Here is a 14,532-nt window from a genome sequence, read left to right as displayed (position 1 = left end):
CTGAATTGGACTGGACATAATTTTCTAATTCTTGGAGAAAAATAATCCTGAAGTAGGAGGCCGACAGGTGGCATGTACCTTTGCACTGCTTGCAGCACTGTCCAACGTCCTCGGTCTCATCACAAGTGAGGACGGGGCAGACCTCATGGTCACATGACACACTCTGGTCATCGCAGGTGCAGTCGGTGCAGACCGATGCAGCCCAGGTGGAGCCATGTTCATAGGTGGCATCACCAACGGTGCAGGATTCAGCATCAGCTGCAGAATATTTTAGAGAAAATGAGTTATGTACACAAATCATAACGTCAAATGAATTACATCAATAGAACACAAATTAATGTTGAAGTTCTTTGGTGCTTGCAACTAGCCATCAGAATTGGAAAGAATATCGAAACTAGGATTGGCGAGTAACTAACAAGTCAAATGCGAAAACGGATTATTTGTCACAATTAAAGAGAGCGCAACTCTGCATGGAATCTATGCAATGCTGTCATTGGACGAAGATGACAAATCTCTTACCGGGGCAAACCGGACAGCACTTGCCCTCCTCCTGGATGGGTGTGCCTTCGCAGGCCAAGCGAGGGCAGGATTCAAAGCTGCAGGCTAAGTCGCCATCGATGCAGGTGCAGCTCTTGCAATCGTCCACCTGCCACCATTCGCCATGGGCGTATTCCTGGCCTCGGTAGGTGCAGGAGTCAGGGCGCAGCGCTGGCTGATCTACAGGAATAACCAGACCCCAAAACAAAATGACCAGATCTTGCAAAGTGGGTCTGAAGGACCTTTTTCTTGATGCCAATCAGAACAGGCTGGCCTGTCATCCATATGGATCTCACCTGCACAGCTGTCGCAGCATTGACCTTCGACGGGGACAACTTTGTCACACTCGGGAGCCGGGCAGAGGCGCGTATTGCAGGAGATATCGCTGTTGAAGCAGGTGCATCGTGTGCAGTCGCTGATGGCCCATCGCTTTCCGTGAGGGAAGGTGTTGCCGACAACATCTGTGCAAGGCTTGGTCTGGTCTGGAAGTTGAGATGAATAGTTAAGACAGTTTGAACGTTGTTGAATTCTGAACTCAATTCCAACAAAGTCATATTCTCGAGTAAAGTAGATCTGCATGAGACAGAATTCTCAACTTTTTTGAAAAACAAGACCAATCCACAAGGCTAGGAGTACTCTTTCTTGTTGGACTCTGTGATGATCTTCCACAACTATCATCAGATTCAATAATACTCAACCCCAAACATGCCTCCCCTTATTAAGTGCCACTCTGAAGAAAAAACGAGGGGGTTTCCAAAATCTCCACATCGATAATCTCTGTCTCTAGCTCTAGGATTCAGCCAAGTAAATTTAATCAGCCCGCTTTGTGAATATGAGGTCACCAGTGATAACCAGTTTGCATGCCCCAAAATACAAATGGACATTACTTGGACAGAGATGGCAGCATTCTCCTTCCACGAACACCTCTTGACTGCCGGGGCAGAAGAGCTCGGGGCACTGGATGTCCTTACAGCTGACCGTTCCGTCGTTACAGTTACACTGGGTACAATCCTCCGGGTTCCAACGGTAGCTGTGAGGGTAGAAGTTGTTCTTGTACTCGCAGTCGCGGGCCGGCGCCACATCTGAAGTTAGCAGAAGACGAGACTGACTCCAGTTTCTCATGATTATTTGACGACAGCTTACTTTTTCAGATATTTATGGTATAAACACTGATTGTGACACAAAACGATTCTAGAACCTGGTCAAACTAGCAATCCTGTATAGAGGTTTTGCATGTGACTTAACATGACGGGCAAAGGCATTTCAGGAAGCAAACCATGTCCGTGGAGGGGCATGCATTTTTGAATCTGTGTATTTCTGTAGGCCGTTTCATGTACGGCAGAATGTGGAGAGACTTCGAAGGCATGAGCGTTTCTGTGCACATCCGTGTTAATTATTAATTATTAATTATTTATTACTACATGAAAAGTCTGAAACATTTATGGCGACTTCAGGGAGCTGAAATGGGAATTATAGAACAGCCAGGGAAACACGGAGTAATAATAAGAGGCACTGGAACATGAAGCCGGACTTGCATTTTCTGACCTAATATGGTAAACTTCAAAGCTGGTCCCTGTTTCAAACACAAAGCCACTGCCCACTGCAAAGTAACCTTTATATCAAGATGCAGTTTTTTTCTGGGGAATTTCAATGGATTTGAAATGTGTTCACATTTTTTGAATTCTTGGCATGACTGTGCACAAGACATCACAGATGCGTGTGAGCTTCTCCTGTAGCTACCAAAATTTCCATGACTTGCTGGAGTTGGGTTGGAACCCACGACTCCCTTGGTTTATGGGCGCCAAAACTACTCCAAAAAAGCACTAGGATAACCAAGACCAAGGACTGAGCCAAAGTGGCTGGGACATGAGACAGACTGGCGGAGGGAATAACTCACCGGGGCACAGCAGGCAACATTTGCCTTCCACCGCGATGGGGTTGTCGCAGTCTGGTACCGAGCACACCTCGGTGTCGCAGGTGACCTGGCTGTTGTCACAGCTGCAGACACGGCAGTCGCCGTCCTGCCACGTCTTGCCATGGTCGTAGGTGGCGCCGTTGAACTCACACGACATGGCCTCCTCTGGGAAACGCGGCAAAAACCACAATGCGAAATCAGTAAATGCAAACTGCGGAGAAGGCAAACTGGCTTTCAACTCATCGTTACTGACTTATCCACCTTAATTGCATCACCTTACATCGAGCGTATTCCAGTCGGTGACAACTGGAATAGTTAAGTTGATCTTTCAGAATCAGATGAGAAAGTTTGGTTACATTACTCATTATCAAGAGACAAACAAAAGTAGACACTATCACTGTGGTGACATCGCACTCACATGCACATGTTTGAATTTGCGGTGTGCGAGTCAAGCAACCCCATTGGTCAAACAGGGATTAACCGTTGCTATGACCCCAATATCATAACATCTGGCAGGGAGCAAACAGGAACAAACTCGTTTTGATATTTGGCACAGTTCCAACAGAGATCAATGTGTATGCATCAGCCATCATTTGATTGCCGGTTGTCGGCACTAGACGGCACTACTCACCTGGGCAAATCTTACAGCACTGTCCTTCCTGAGCAACGGGCTCGCCTCCGGTGCACTGCAGCAGGGGACAGTTCTCCGTGGTACAGGTCACGATGCCGTCGTTACAGCTGCAGGTGGTGCAGACGTCAGGCCGCCACTCCTGCTGGTGCGAGTACATCACGCCGTTGTCCCGGCACATGTTGCGCAGAGGCTCACCTGCAGATTGTCGTGGCAACATTTCAACGTCAGAGAGCATGAGTTTGATCCCCATTAATGAATGAACACTCAGGACGTTGTTTGGGTCATCTTTGCAAGTTTGAGCAAGCTGAATCTATGCACGCTGAGTGTATACATACATTGAATCATGAGCCAAGACAGACATTGGCTTCTGAGCTTTGAAAATGAAATCCCATCATGCAACATTAGGGATGAGATTGTGAGATGATATATCCATAAAGAATCCAATAGAGGGGGCTCGTAATTATGACGACAATCAAATACTGTGACTCTTGAGGGACTTGTCATAGCTAGATATGTGACTTCTCTCCAACATAAACAGTGCACCTTTTTTGCACAAAGTGCCCCAAAGTAGCAACACCTGACCGTTTCAACTTCTTAATATCTGATTTCTATTTTAAGTCTGAAAACAACCTGACATATCAAACTTTGCAGTATTTTTCAATCCTGTGACGTGTGGTCAAGCAGGACCTTGGAGTGAATGACACAGTGTCCATATAAATAATGTTTGAAGGCTGACCATCTTTGTAGTCGGGTCCAATGTACTTGACTATGGCTCCTCTGAAAAACAATAAGCCTATTCAATAGATACATGCGTTGTTGATAGCTACAGCCGAGTCAATCCAACACAATCTATGGAGGTGTCCTGGTTAAGAAAGCAGAAGTACACGGGTTTGAGCGCTCACCTGGGCATCGGGGACAGCAGATGTCATCTAGCTGGAGAGGCTCGGGGCAGGAGAGCTCGGGGCAGGTCTGGTCCACGCAGTCCACCGTCCCGTCGATGCACTGGCAGACGCGGCAAGGATCGGGCTGCCACTGTTCCTTGTGACGATACAGGACGCCACCCACCGAACACGAACGTGTCTCCGCTGCCAGAGAAGAAAAGAGATATACTCTCAGTGCAAATGGTCACATGTCGAAAAAACTGAAGTCAGGAAATTTAAACCCGGCATATCATGATGGAAATGATAGTATGTTGCTGAGGGAAAGAATCACTCCCTGTACATAGCAGTAGCTAGTTGCACTATTTCAGGGCCAAATCTTTCGCAATCCCAACATTCTGGTCCCATGACCCGGGCAAAGTTTTTAATGAAGCCTTTGTTTTCATCTCAATATAGAATTCCATTTTGCAAAGGACCAGTGCATTTTATGGTCGATGTACCAAAGATGGTTGATAAATTGCTACATACCAATCAGAATATGGAAATAAAAATCAGTGATTGAAACCTTTCTTTGGCTTAGAATCTATTTCTGCCAAGCTACATATGTAGCGAATCCATGAAACTCAGTCTCTTGTGTCTGAGGGCTCAACTGGCTGGATGGGTGACACTTACCTGGGCATCGGCGACAGCACTCTCCGATGACATTCTGAGGGTTGTCACAGGTAAGGATGGGACACTGCTCTAGCCGACACTCTTCCATTCCGCCAACGCACCTGCAGGTCAGGCACTTGGTCTTTCGCCAAGCCTCGCCAGGGCTGAAAGTGCCGCTCGATGTTTCACAGGGTGGAGGATCATCTGACAAAGAACAGCAAATTTGAAGGGGGATATTAAAAAAGCCAGAATAAAGAAGAAACCACAGAAGGAGTATGGAAAGCCTATCTGTTCAAGGATCCGGGAAATGAATTTTTCTTTAAATTACTTTTTGTGTATCTCTGTACTCTTCTCTCATGTGTGAAGACTGGTTGACATCATTTTGAGTTACGTAAAGTGAATGGTGCACTTTTTCAAACATTTCAAATTGACCAAGCATTTCTGGACAAGTGAGGGCGCTTTTGCTTTGATGTAAATCCAGGAAGACATGGTTCAGGTTGCATTGTTTTCATGTTCAAATTGTGAACCCCAAATTTGATATCTGGGAACATTTCTCTGAAAAGAATTTTTGCTGGATTATTGCCATATATACTTACACAGCAATAAATTGCCAAAGAAAATAAAATCTGCCATAGCAGTGGTTAAAAAAAATCGAGAAATTTTCTGTGCACAAATCAGTGCAACATTGAGATTCGGTGCCTTGGATGACATCACAGTTCTACTCATGAATATGCAAAATTCATCAGCATAAAACCAAAAAGCACCAAAATATGGGTCGAAATTGCAGAACAAAAATTTAAAATGAGGTTAACTGAAATCCAAAGATGTAATTTCAAGAGTTTTTAGTAAAATTTATAAAAATATTTCTATTTCCTGGTTCCTGTAAACAAGAAGTGATATTTCTTCTAAAATGAAGAAAAAGAGATTATGAAAAGCTAGCAGCACTGTAATTAATTGACGGTGATCAATCGAAATTTTGTAATCAAAAGAAACCTTCATTTCCATCTTGAACCAACGAAGTCACTGTCACCGTCTCTTGTCAATTAAAAAAAATCACCACTTTTTAATGGCAAAGTATATTTAGAAAATTAGTTGTGCGCCATTGAGGGGAAAAAAAATATAAAATTTAATTTTGACTGAGAATGGACCTGAAATCTTATCTGAAGAAACAGTGCTCTTTGTAGGTAAAGCTATAGGTACTGCAATTTGAAGTCATGGGTTCGAATCCACTTCATTTTCTTGTGAACCTGGGCAGAGTTGTTAGATTTGAAATTGTAAGATCTGCGAGCGCTCTGCAATTGAAACGTTGGTCGGGGTACTGGTAGAGCGATCTGAGAGGTGAAGGGGTTCGAATCCTCTCCGTCAAGTTCTTGCTCACCTGGGCAGCGTCGGCAGCACTCGCCTTCGGCTACGGTTGGGTTGTCGCAGGTGGTGGCCGGGCAATTCTGGTAGGTGCAAGAAGTGGAGCCGTCGTTGCACGTACAGCGCGAGCAAGGATCGGCCTGCCAGGTGGCACCGTGGTCGTAGTCGACGCCGCCATAGCTGCACACCTTGGCTGCATCTGTCGGAATAGGGGATGGGGCAAATATCGATGGGGAAGGGGCAGGTGATCGGCGTGTGCATTCACAGAAATTTATTCTCACACCCGCACGCAAGCAATGCTGTCTGAACTAAGATTTAAGATCCATATGTCGGAGGCGATCACAGGCAATATCACAGCGGTACGTATCCACTAAGGACACCTATTAAAAGTGAAAAGCCTTTCCATATTTAAGATGACAGGTTTCCAGTCTACCCAACCTTCAATCGTGCCGACCAGTTTCAAAGGACACCTTCCGCCAGAGAGGTTCCTATGAATAGCAAATATTTGCTTGGTGGAACAGATAACTGACCAAAATTTCCGACAGTGCATTATCTCCGGTGGCTGGTTCCCCGCTTATTCCTGCTCGGCACAAAACTCGGCTGAAAGCGGTGTAACCAACTCGGATCCTGGCACTCACCTTTGCAGCGAGGGCAGCATTCGCCCTCCACGTCCACCGTCTCCGTACAGGTCAGCACGGGACAGACCTCTGGGTCACAGAGAATGCCACCGTCCACGCATTGACACGTCGTGCAGGTGTTTTTCTTCCAGGTTTGCCCGTGTACATATCTGTAGCTCTTGTACAAGCAAGTTGGCTGGTCTGTGTCAAGGCATGAAGAGGGAGCAATTAGAAACAGTCAGATTGTCTGAGATTTCTCCTAGAAATTCTTAGGGGGTGCGTGGTCTAGTGGATAGGGTTTGTATTGAACCCCCAATCATAGAGTCAGGGGTGCGAATCCAGCCATGGGTTACTAACTCTGACCCTGGGCAAGTCATCTTACTCTCATTTGCTTCTCTCCATCCAAGAGTATAAATGGGGACCTCCGAGGGTAGAGAAGGTTACTGTGTTGGCCTACACTGATGGCTGCATCCTTCTCTGGACACCCTGGAGAGCTGAGATGGTTTTCAGAGTACTTATGAGGCAGATAAATTACGATAGCAATAAGCATCTCACTCTAATTTAGTGGATTGTGTGATTTATAAAAAATAAAAATTATTGTTCTTGTAGTCACTGAGTAACCTTAAAAAACGCCTTGCATTAATTTGTCCAAAATTTTCGCTCTCAAATTCCTCAATACAGACAAATATTGAAAAAGCAGCCTCTTTCAGAACTGGGTTTTCCTAACTTACCTGGGCAAGTCTGACAGCAAGAATCGTTCAGTGAAATAGGATTATCACACTCCGGCGTCGGGCAGGTGTCACTAAGACAGGTGAACTCGGCGTTGGAGCAGGAACACTGTTGGCAGGTCGCGCCAGTCCGCACCACACCTCTTACCCCATGAGGCACTTCAACGCCTTCCACCATGCATGGCCGAAGATCCTCTGAGTTGGGCGGACACAAAACCAAAAACTGGAATACTAAGAGGGTGATTTGCATGAAGTAGTTCATTCGTTGCAAAGACATTAGATCTTTACAATTACACCAAACCTGGACAAGCGTCACTAAGGTGTACCTTTGTACTTGATGTAGGCGTTATAACTGGCCTTCATCTTTCACTGGTGAATTTTAGGTTTGTTTTAAGTGCTTTCTGAGAGCAAATGTGGTTTATGGTAAACAATTACTAAGGCTTTGATACTCAGGTCTAACTTGAATCGTAAACCTCATTTTTGTTACAGATATCTTGCCATTCCAATAACGAGCTATGGTGGCGTGGGCTGGGTGGCTCTCATCCAGCTACAGAGGAGGGTTCTACCGTTTGCTCCACAAAAAAATACCAGGATCCTGGACATGAATAAACTGGGTTGAAATTTACTAAAGTCAGCTGGTGATCGGCATGAAATACCTGGACACTTCAGGCAGCATTCACCAGCCGGCAAGACGGGGTTGTCGCAGGTGACCCTCGGGCAAGGCTCTGGTAAACAGCTGACCTGTCCTTGCTCGCATCGGCAAGTTTCACAATCGCCGCGAGGCCACTGTTGGCCGTCAGAGTACTTTTGGCCATCCATGTCGCAGGGACGTCTCAGATCACCTGAAACCACAACATGCATTGATATCGCTCAGTCTATGATTTACCGGCCTGACTGAAAACTATGAAAGTAGATTGGGGACCAGACCAGTTGTTATCAGTGCTGAGGACAAATAATTTGTTGGCACTCCATTTGACATGTGAGTTGATTTGTTCTGATTTGAAACGAAATCTCAAAGAGGATGATTCGCTTTTGAAAGCGAAGACATTTGCCTTACTTTTTGAAATTTGTGAATTTTCATGTGGTGGAACATTAAAAATGTTGATTTATGGTTGGACGTTGGACATTTACCCATTCTGTTCTTACCATGACACTGAGGGCAGCATTCACCCTGGACCAGGAAGGCGTTGGCCGAGCTACAGCTGAGGGCAGGGCAATTCTTTTGGTTGCACGTCTTGACGCCGTTGGTGCACTGGCACTCCATGCAACTGTCATCACGGAACACCTCGCCATGCTTGTAGGTCTTGCCATCAACCTCACAGGGTTGGGCATCCCCTGGTGAGCAAAAGCTATTTGTCATTTCCTGTCACCTGGAAATTGTGGTCAAGCATCTTGCCTGAGAACACAAGCGCACCACCATCCCCTCAAGCATTGGAACCCTCATATCCACCTGATACACGACCCCCAGGACCAAAGCAGGTGGTCTGGGGAGGAACTCTACTCACCTGGGCAGACACGGCAGCATTCACCCTTGACAACCACAGGGTCGTCACAGCTCAGCGGAGGGCACTGATCAGCGACGCACACGACGGCTCCGTCCTCACACGTGCACAGGGTGCACTTGTCCTTCCGCCATTGTTGACCGTCTGTGTATGCCATGTTATCCAACGAGCAAGGGGGAACCGGTGACACTGACAAAAAGACGGCAAAAAAAAAGGATAATCCCCCGCCCATCTATCGGACCAGAGCTCCTTGGCTGAGCAAAACATCAAAACTGAACTTTCACGGGGACAAGGTTGTTCCCTTGGAAAAGTTCAGTCGAGTACAGAAGATTAAACCTGGAGTCTGTTACCAAGACTTACGGATTATTTTCAGCTGGCTGACTGATATATTTTGCTTTCTTACAAAGAAGGAACATCTCATATTTCTCAATAATATACAGCACTTTATGAATTCAATGTTTCTGCACCGATTTTGGTATTCCGAAAAACAGCAGTTATTATGGGGTGACTTATGCTTACCTTCCGGACAAGTTGGGCAACATGACCCTTCCTCCGTGACTGGACTGTCGCAGCTGAGCTCTGGACACATCAGATCGGAGCACTTGACCACGCCATTGTCGCAGTAGCACTCCTTGCACTGACCAACGCGCCACCGGTCATTGTGGGAGTAAGTTTCCCCCTTGACCACGCATTTCGTGATATCAGCTGAGGAGAGAAAGACGAACAAACAAACCAATTACAACTATTACAACTGCAACATTCTTGATCAATACCACTGACCAAAGCTGTAAATTTTGGGGGCTAACTAGAATGCACCATAACTTGACCAAGTTTTTAGTGCTTTATAATTTCAGTGTAATAAAGGGATCCCAATACGACGCTTTTAGCGTCTATCTGCGCACTTCCGCATTTGAAAACGAGGCTGTATGCGTCAGCTTCAATTCTTAATACGATCAGACGATTGAAAGTAAGGAGTCAAGACACAAATACATAAAGGTATGCTAAATTCAGACTTTTCAGGCTGCAAATTTTTGTTGAGTCTTTCAGAATGATTTCGACATGTGAAATCAAAAGAAAAATCAATGGCAATTTTCCGCGAACTAACGTACCTGCGATGGTCGTGTATCTTGTGCAGTGGGCATGGTTTAAACTGAAGTGGCGTAACACTTACGAACCGGATACTCCATGTACTGTGTGGACTCCGCGGGCGCGTGCGACGAAGTTCAACACAGAGAGCCTCGGTTTTGATGCGGATATGCGCAGACGGCGCTAATGTGAAATCCATCTATGCTTCAACAAAATCCCAATTCTCATTATCCTGCGCTTCTTTATTAAAGATGCCCAGATCCAATAGTCTTGTTCCCTAAGCTGTTGACCTTTTCAATTTTGACCCTTGACCCTTACATCTGCATCTGCTGCAGCATTCTCCTTCCAAGATGACCTCTCCCTCTGCGCTACAGGCTTTGGCTTCGCAGGGCTCACGGTTGCAGATGACCAAGCCGTCGTTACAGTAGCAGTACAGGCAAGGGTCGGTCTTGAAGAACGTGCCATGGGCGTAGACCCGCTGGTCGGGTGTGACGCAGTTTAGACGCTGGGGACCAATGACGGGATCATCTGCAGGGAAATGGGGAGGGGCGAAACGACGTTATTTGAAGCAATGAAAAATCTTATAGATGGAACTTCAAGGGACATAATGTTTTCACAATCGCTTGACTGTTAGAGTCGAAAAATTTTGACAGCATTGTCTCCAAAAGCCTGAATCCTACAAATCCAGAGAAAATCTACGAATGATGTGAATACAATTCTTCAGAATCCAGGTACGGACGAATATGAAATGACACTGCTGCAGCGGAATCACACTCACAGGCGTGTCCTTACACTTGAGTGCACATGCACATTGGCAAGTCACAACACCCTATTGGTTGGAAAAAGGAATCTTACCACCTTTGCAATTGCTGGACCATTCTGGACGTTGAGAATTTCAGCTGTAACTCAATCCCAACCCACTTTTTCAATGAGACCTTTTTTTTTTTGCCAAATTGGGAGGTCTACCTTGTGGGCACTGGTGCCCACAACCCAGACGAGGCTTTGGCTACAAAGTCCGAATCGGCACCCAAGGAATTTTTAATCATTAGCAATGAGGGAAGCAGCTCCGTTTTAAACTGAGAATGCCCAGTCTAAAAAAAAAAAAATTTGATAAGAGCAATGAAGCGGACTTACCTGGACATTCCAGGCAGCATTGGCCAGGAACCTTCACAGGATTGTCGCAGGTGAGCTTACGGCACACACTGCCCCAGCAGTAGAAAGCTCTGTCGTAGCACATGCAATCAACACACTCGTTGATGCGGAACACGGCCAGGTGTGGGTAGGTGTTACCAGCGAGAGTGCAGGCCTTGGTGTCATCTTGGAAATAAAAACAGTGACAATTCTTGATAAAAGTGTACGACTGGCAGTAAGTGTGATCTATACTGACAAAAAAAGTTGGCCACCATCGACTGAGGCACAAGTCTTGAACAGAATCCTGCGCGGTGTCAATCTACCAGAATCCTCAACATTTTCCCCTAAAAAAGTGGCCATCGTCACAATGCCACATTGGGTGATTTATTAAAACAAAGCACAAAACGAAACAAAATGACTGAAAAAGTGGGCGCCGCTCACCAATACCAAGGTGGAATCAGCTAAAACAATCTAAAGCCTAGTCTGGACCGGCTGGCACTGTAAGAGATGATGATATTTTTTTTAAGGTGAAGGAAGTAACTGAACATATTCGTTTCCGCTTACCAACGCAGACGGGACAGCAGGCGCCGTCGGGCTTAACCTGGTTCTCACAATAAAGCGGCGGGCAGAGTTCCTCCACACAGGAGGTAGCGCCGTTCAGACAGGTGCAGTAACCGCAGTTGGTGTACCAACGAGAACGGTGCTGGTAGGTCAGCCCAGAGTCTGTGGTGCAGTCTTGTTCCGGTGGTGGTGGAGGATCTGCCCAGAAAGACATGGGACTTCAAAGTCATTCTCGCGTCCAAAAACTAGTTTTTCTTCAATAAGATTTTTCCTCTTCCTTAAAATGCAACACGGTACACAACGGCGTCGGTCGACTTGCGCTCGGTCTTTCACGCACATTTACACCCCATATGGACATTCTTTCTTCGTGTGAGAATCCCAATATGTCTCTCTACAATCAATGTGAACCTGATTTTGGTCTGAAGTCCTCAGATGCTCACCTGTGCAGATGGGACAGCACTGTCCTTCCACCTTCTCCAGCACGTTGCAGCTTTGCTGAGCCATGCAGCCGATCCGTGCACACCAAATCCTTCCATCCTGACACCAACAGTCTTTGCAGTCGTTGACCCGCCAACGGGCACCTTCCCTGTAGCTCTGGCCCAGGTAAGAGCAGCTTGGGGTGGGCTCTGTAGGGTTGAGTCAAAACAGAAGTGTCTCGTGAATGGTTCGATCTCTTTATAATGTGCCCCGGCTAATAAAAGTAATCGGTGCGAGACAGTCTTCAAGCTTTATAGTGTCATTTTGTTGCCAATAGCAAGAGAAGAATTTTTCCTTCTCAGAGGAAATTGTCTGCAGCCTACAAACCTGCACAAGATTCGCAGCAATCGCCAGGCTTCAAAATGACCGATGTCAGCGGGCAGTTCAACGGGGGACAAGGAACGCCGACGCAACCAACCTGGCCATCCTCACAAATGCAGTTGCTGCACGGGTTGGACTTGAATGTCGCCCCGTCTGGATACACGTTACCAGCATAAGTACAGAATTTCTCTGGAAGGCAAAAAAAAAAATAATAATGAAAATGGAGAGGCAGGTGTTTCAATCGGGGAGCAAGTGGACAAAAGGTAAACTTCAGATGTCTCAACCTCAACACTTAAAGTCCCACGACCCTTCTTTCTCATTTTCCACAAACCCCTGCCCTAACAAAGGGGAGTGTCCGTTTGTCTTGGTAATAAAATTAAACTGATTCTCAATTTGTAATTGTCCTTATGATAACATGACTCATTTGCAATGCATTTGTAAAACTTTACGACCTACCTTACCCTATGGAAGCTGCCACTGATCAGTTCAACTCACTACCCCTAGAGAGGTGCATTTTGTCACCTTAGCAAAATAATTCAAACCCATTAGCTGCTCCGGCTGGTTGGTGGAACCATTTCACCCAGGGTCAGGGGCCTCACCTTGGCAGGAGGGACAGCAGGCTCCCTCCAGCAGAATGGGGTCAGAACACCGCGGAATGTCGCAGTTGACCTGCCTGCACTTGACGGTCAGCGAGGTGGAGCAGTCGCAGGTGATGCAAGCCGACGGGTTGAATGTGGTTCCGGCCTTGTACTGTTCCCCCTCATACATGCAGAAACCCTCCTCTAAAAATGGGTGCAAAAATTGGTCACTGTTGATTACCATTTGGGGCCCGGAACAAGAAATATCAGGTTGGCTTCTTTGATGAATTCAAAGCTGACCCGTGAGAACGACAGAAGGAAAGAGCACTGCTTACATCACTGATGACCATGGAATAATGTAGTCAGATTTTTGCCTGATGGTTTGTGAACGGAAAAGGATCATTACCTTCGCAGATGGCACAGCAGTCACCCTCTCTTCTGACAGGGTTGGGGCACTCCAGCACCGGACATGAGGCGGGCACGCAGAAGATACTACCCCCCTCCAAACAGGAACAGAATGAACAGGGTTCGGGCTGGAACCGCTGACCTTTGACATAAGTCTTGCCCTTGTATTGGCATGGGGTGTCACCTGAGGAGGTCATCAAATCAGATCATATCCAAATCCAAAGCCTGCCTGTCCATCGGTTAATTAATCAATCAATCCATCACTAGGGAAAGTGTAAAAACTTGATGGCAAATCTTTCTAAACCAATTTTTCGAAGACCTCTATTTGTAATATCACTTTCCTGACCTGTTCAAAACTAATGATTTGAATTGTCTTCAGTATTAAACAGTTAGACAACACAGATCAATAGATCCATGAAGAGTCTAAATCTTGAAACAATACTCGGGACTAAGCCTGTTCGATGTGACGATATTTCACGATATTTCGATATGATGTTGATATCCGATGTTGTATTGTTCGTAAAAACACATATCAGGATATCGTGCAAATTGATCTGCTGAAAATTATCGCGATAACCTCCAAACGGTGTACTGTACATGCACACAGGGAAGTCAATGCACCGCGTGTTGAGCCCTGTATTACTGCATTTAGGCCACACAAATACTCCCATTGAAAACCTCCAACCACAAAGTCACTGTTGGCCCCAAGCAGCTGCAAGGGTCTTAAAAGTATCAGGGGGCAGAACCAAACCAACAGACTGTACGCATGTGTAATGTATTGTACATTAAACTCCAGCTAAGTCGGCTCTCTCACTCGGTACTCAAGATCGTCATACTGCACCCCCGTGCCGCACACGATCACGGCCGTTTTCCAATACTCAACTTCGTCTCCATCTCAGGCTTCGTCTCCAACACCAATTCCTGATTGTAGGCCTGAAGCATTGTCAATTACATTGAAGAACTGTAATGTTTGCCTCTTTTGCATCTTACTTGATGTTTTGTGCCACTATCAAACTTGCTATTGCGATAACAACTTCAAAGTCAGGTAGTAAAAAAACAGTTGAAGCCTGAACAGAGATGAAGTCGAGTATTGGAAAACGGCCTACATGTTAAGTTCGTTCAATAAGGCGACCCCCCAATATGGACAGAGTG

General features: G+C 46.0%; 1 protein-coding gene across 4 annotated transcripts in view; it reads right to left on the bottom strand.

Annotated features, from left to right (window-relative positions):
* LOC110974853 (zonadhesin-like) overlaps positions 1 to 14,532 on the bottom strand; it is a 57,314-nt gene that overhangs the window by 24,641 nt on the left and 18,141 nt on the right. For all 4 annotated transcript variants that reach the window (XM_087138389.1, XM_087138390.1, XM_087138391.1 and 1 more), the window contains 22 exons: positions 13,382 to 13,564; positions 12,997 to 13,179; positions 12,404 to 12,586; positions 12,040 to 12,225; positions 11,603 to 11,797; positions 11,042 to 11,224; positions 10,226 to 10,435; positions 9,341 to 9,526; positions 8,825 to 9,010; positions 8,466 to 8,654; positions 7,976 to 8,161; positions 7,323 to 7,514; positions 6,613 to 6,792; positions 5,991 to 6,173; positions 4,634 to 4,816; positions 3,986 to 4,168; positions 3,084 to 3,278; positions 2,435 to 2,617; positions 1,425 to 1,619; positions 834 to 1,019; positions 520 to 717; positions 79 to 258 (listed from right to left, as the gene is read on the bottom strand). In XM_087138389.1, coding sequence (XP_086994515.1) covers positions 79 to 258; positions 520 to 717; positions 834 to 1,019; positions 1,425 to 1,619; positions 2,435 to 2,617; positions 3,084 to 3,278; positions 3,986 to 4,168; positions 4,634 to 4,816; positions 5,991 to 6,173; positions 6,613 to 6,792; positions 7,323 to 7,514; positions 7,976 to 8,161; positions 8,466 to 8,654; positions 8,825 to 9,010; positions 9,341 to 9,526; positions 10,226 to 10,435; positions 11,042 to 11,224; positions 11,603 to 11,797; positions 12,040 to 12,225; positions 12,404 to 12,586; positions 12,997 to 13,179; positions 13,382 to 13,564 — 4,128 coding nt within the window. The remainder of the gene's footprint in view (positions 1 to 78; positions 259 to 519; positions 718 to 833; positions 1,020 to 1,424; positions 1,620 to 2,434; positions 2,618 to 3,083; positions 3,279 to 3,985; positions 4,169 to 4,633; positions 4,817 to 5,990; positions 6,174 to 6,612; positions 6,793 to 7,322; positions 7,515 to 7,975; positions 8,162 to 8,465; positions 8,655 to 8,824; positions 9,011 to 9,340; positions 9,527 to 10,225; positions 10,436 to 11,041; positions 11,225 to 11,602; positions 11,798 to 12,039; positions 12,226 to 12,403; positions 12,587 to 12,996; positions 13,180 to 13,381; positions 13,565 to 14,532) is intronic.

This window comes from Acanthaster planci, linkage group LG06 (assembly GCF_054643075.1).
Source record: "Acanthaster planci isolate LZ-2023a linkage group LG06, COTS_SCS, whole genome shotgun sequence".
Taxonomy (NCBI): domain Eukaryota; kingdom Metazoa; phylum Echinodermata; class Asteroidea; order Valvatida; family Acanthasteridae; genus Acanthaster; species Acanthaster planci.
The sequence above is the reverse complement of the archived record's forward strand: the minus strand, read 5'-3'. Positions and strand labels throughout refer to the sequence as shown.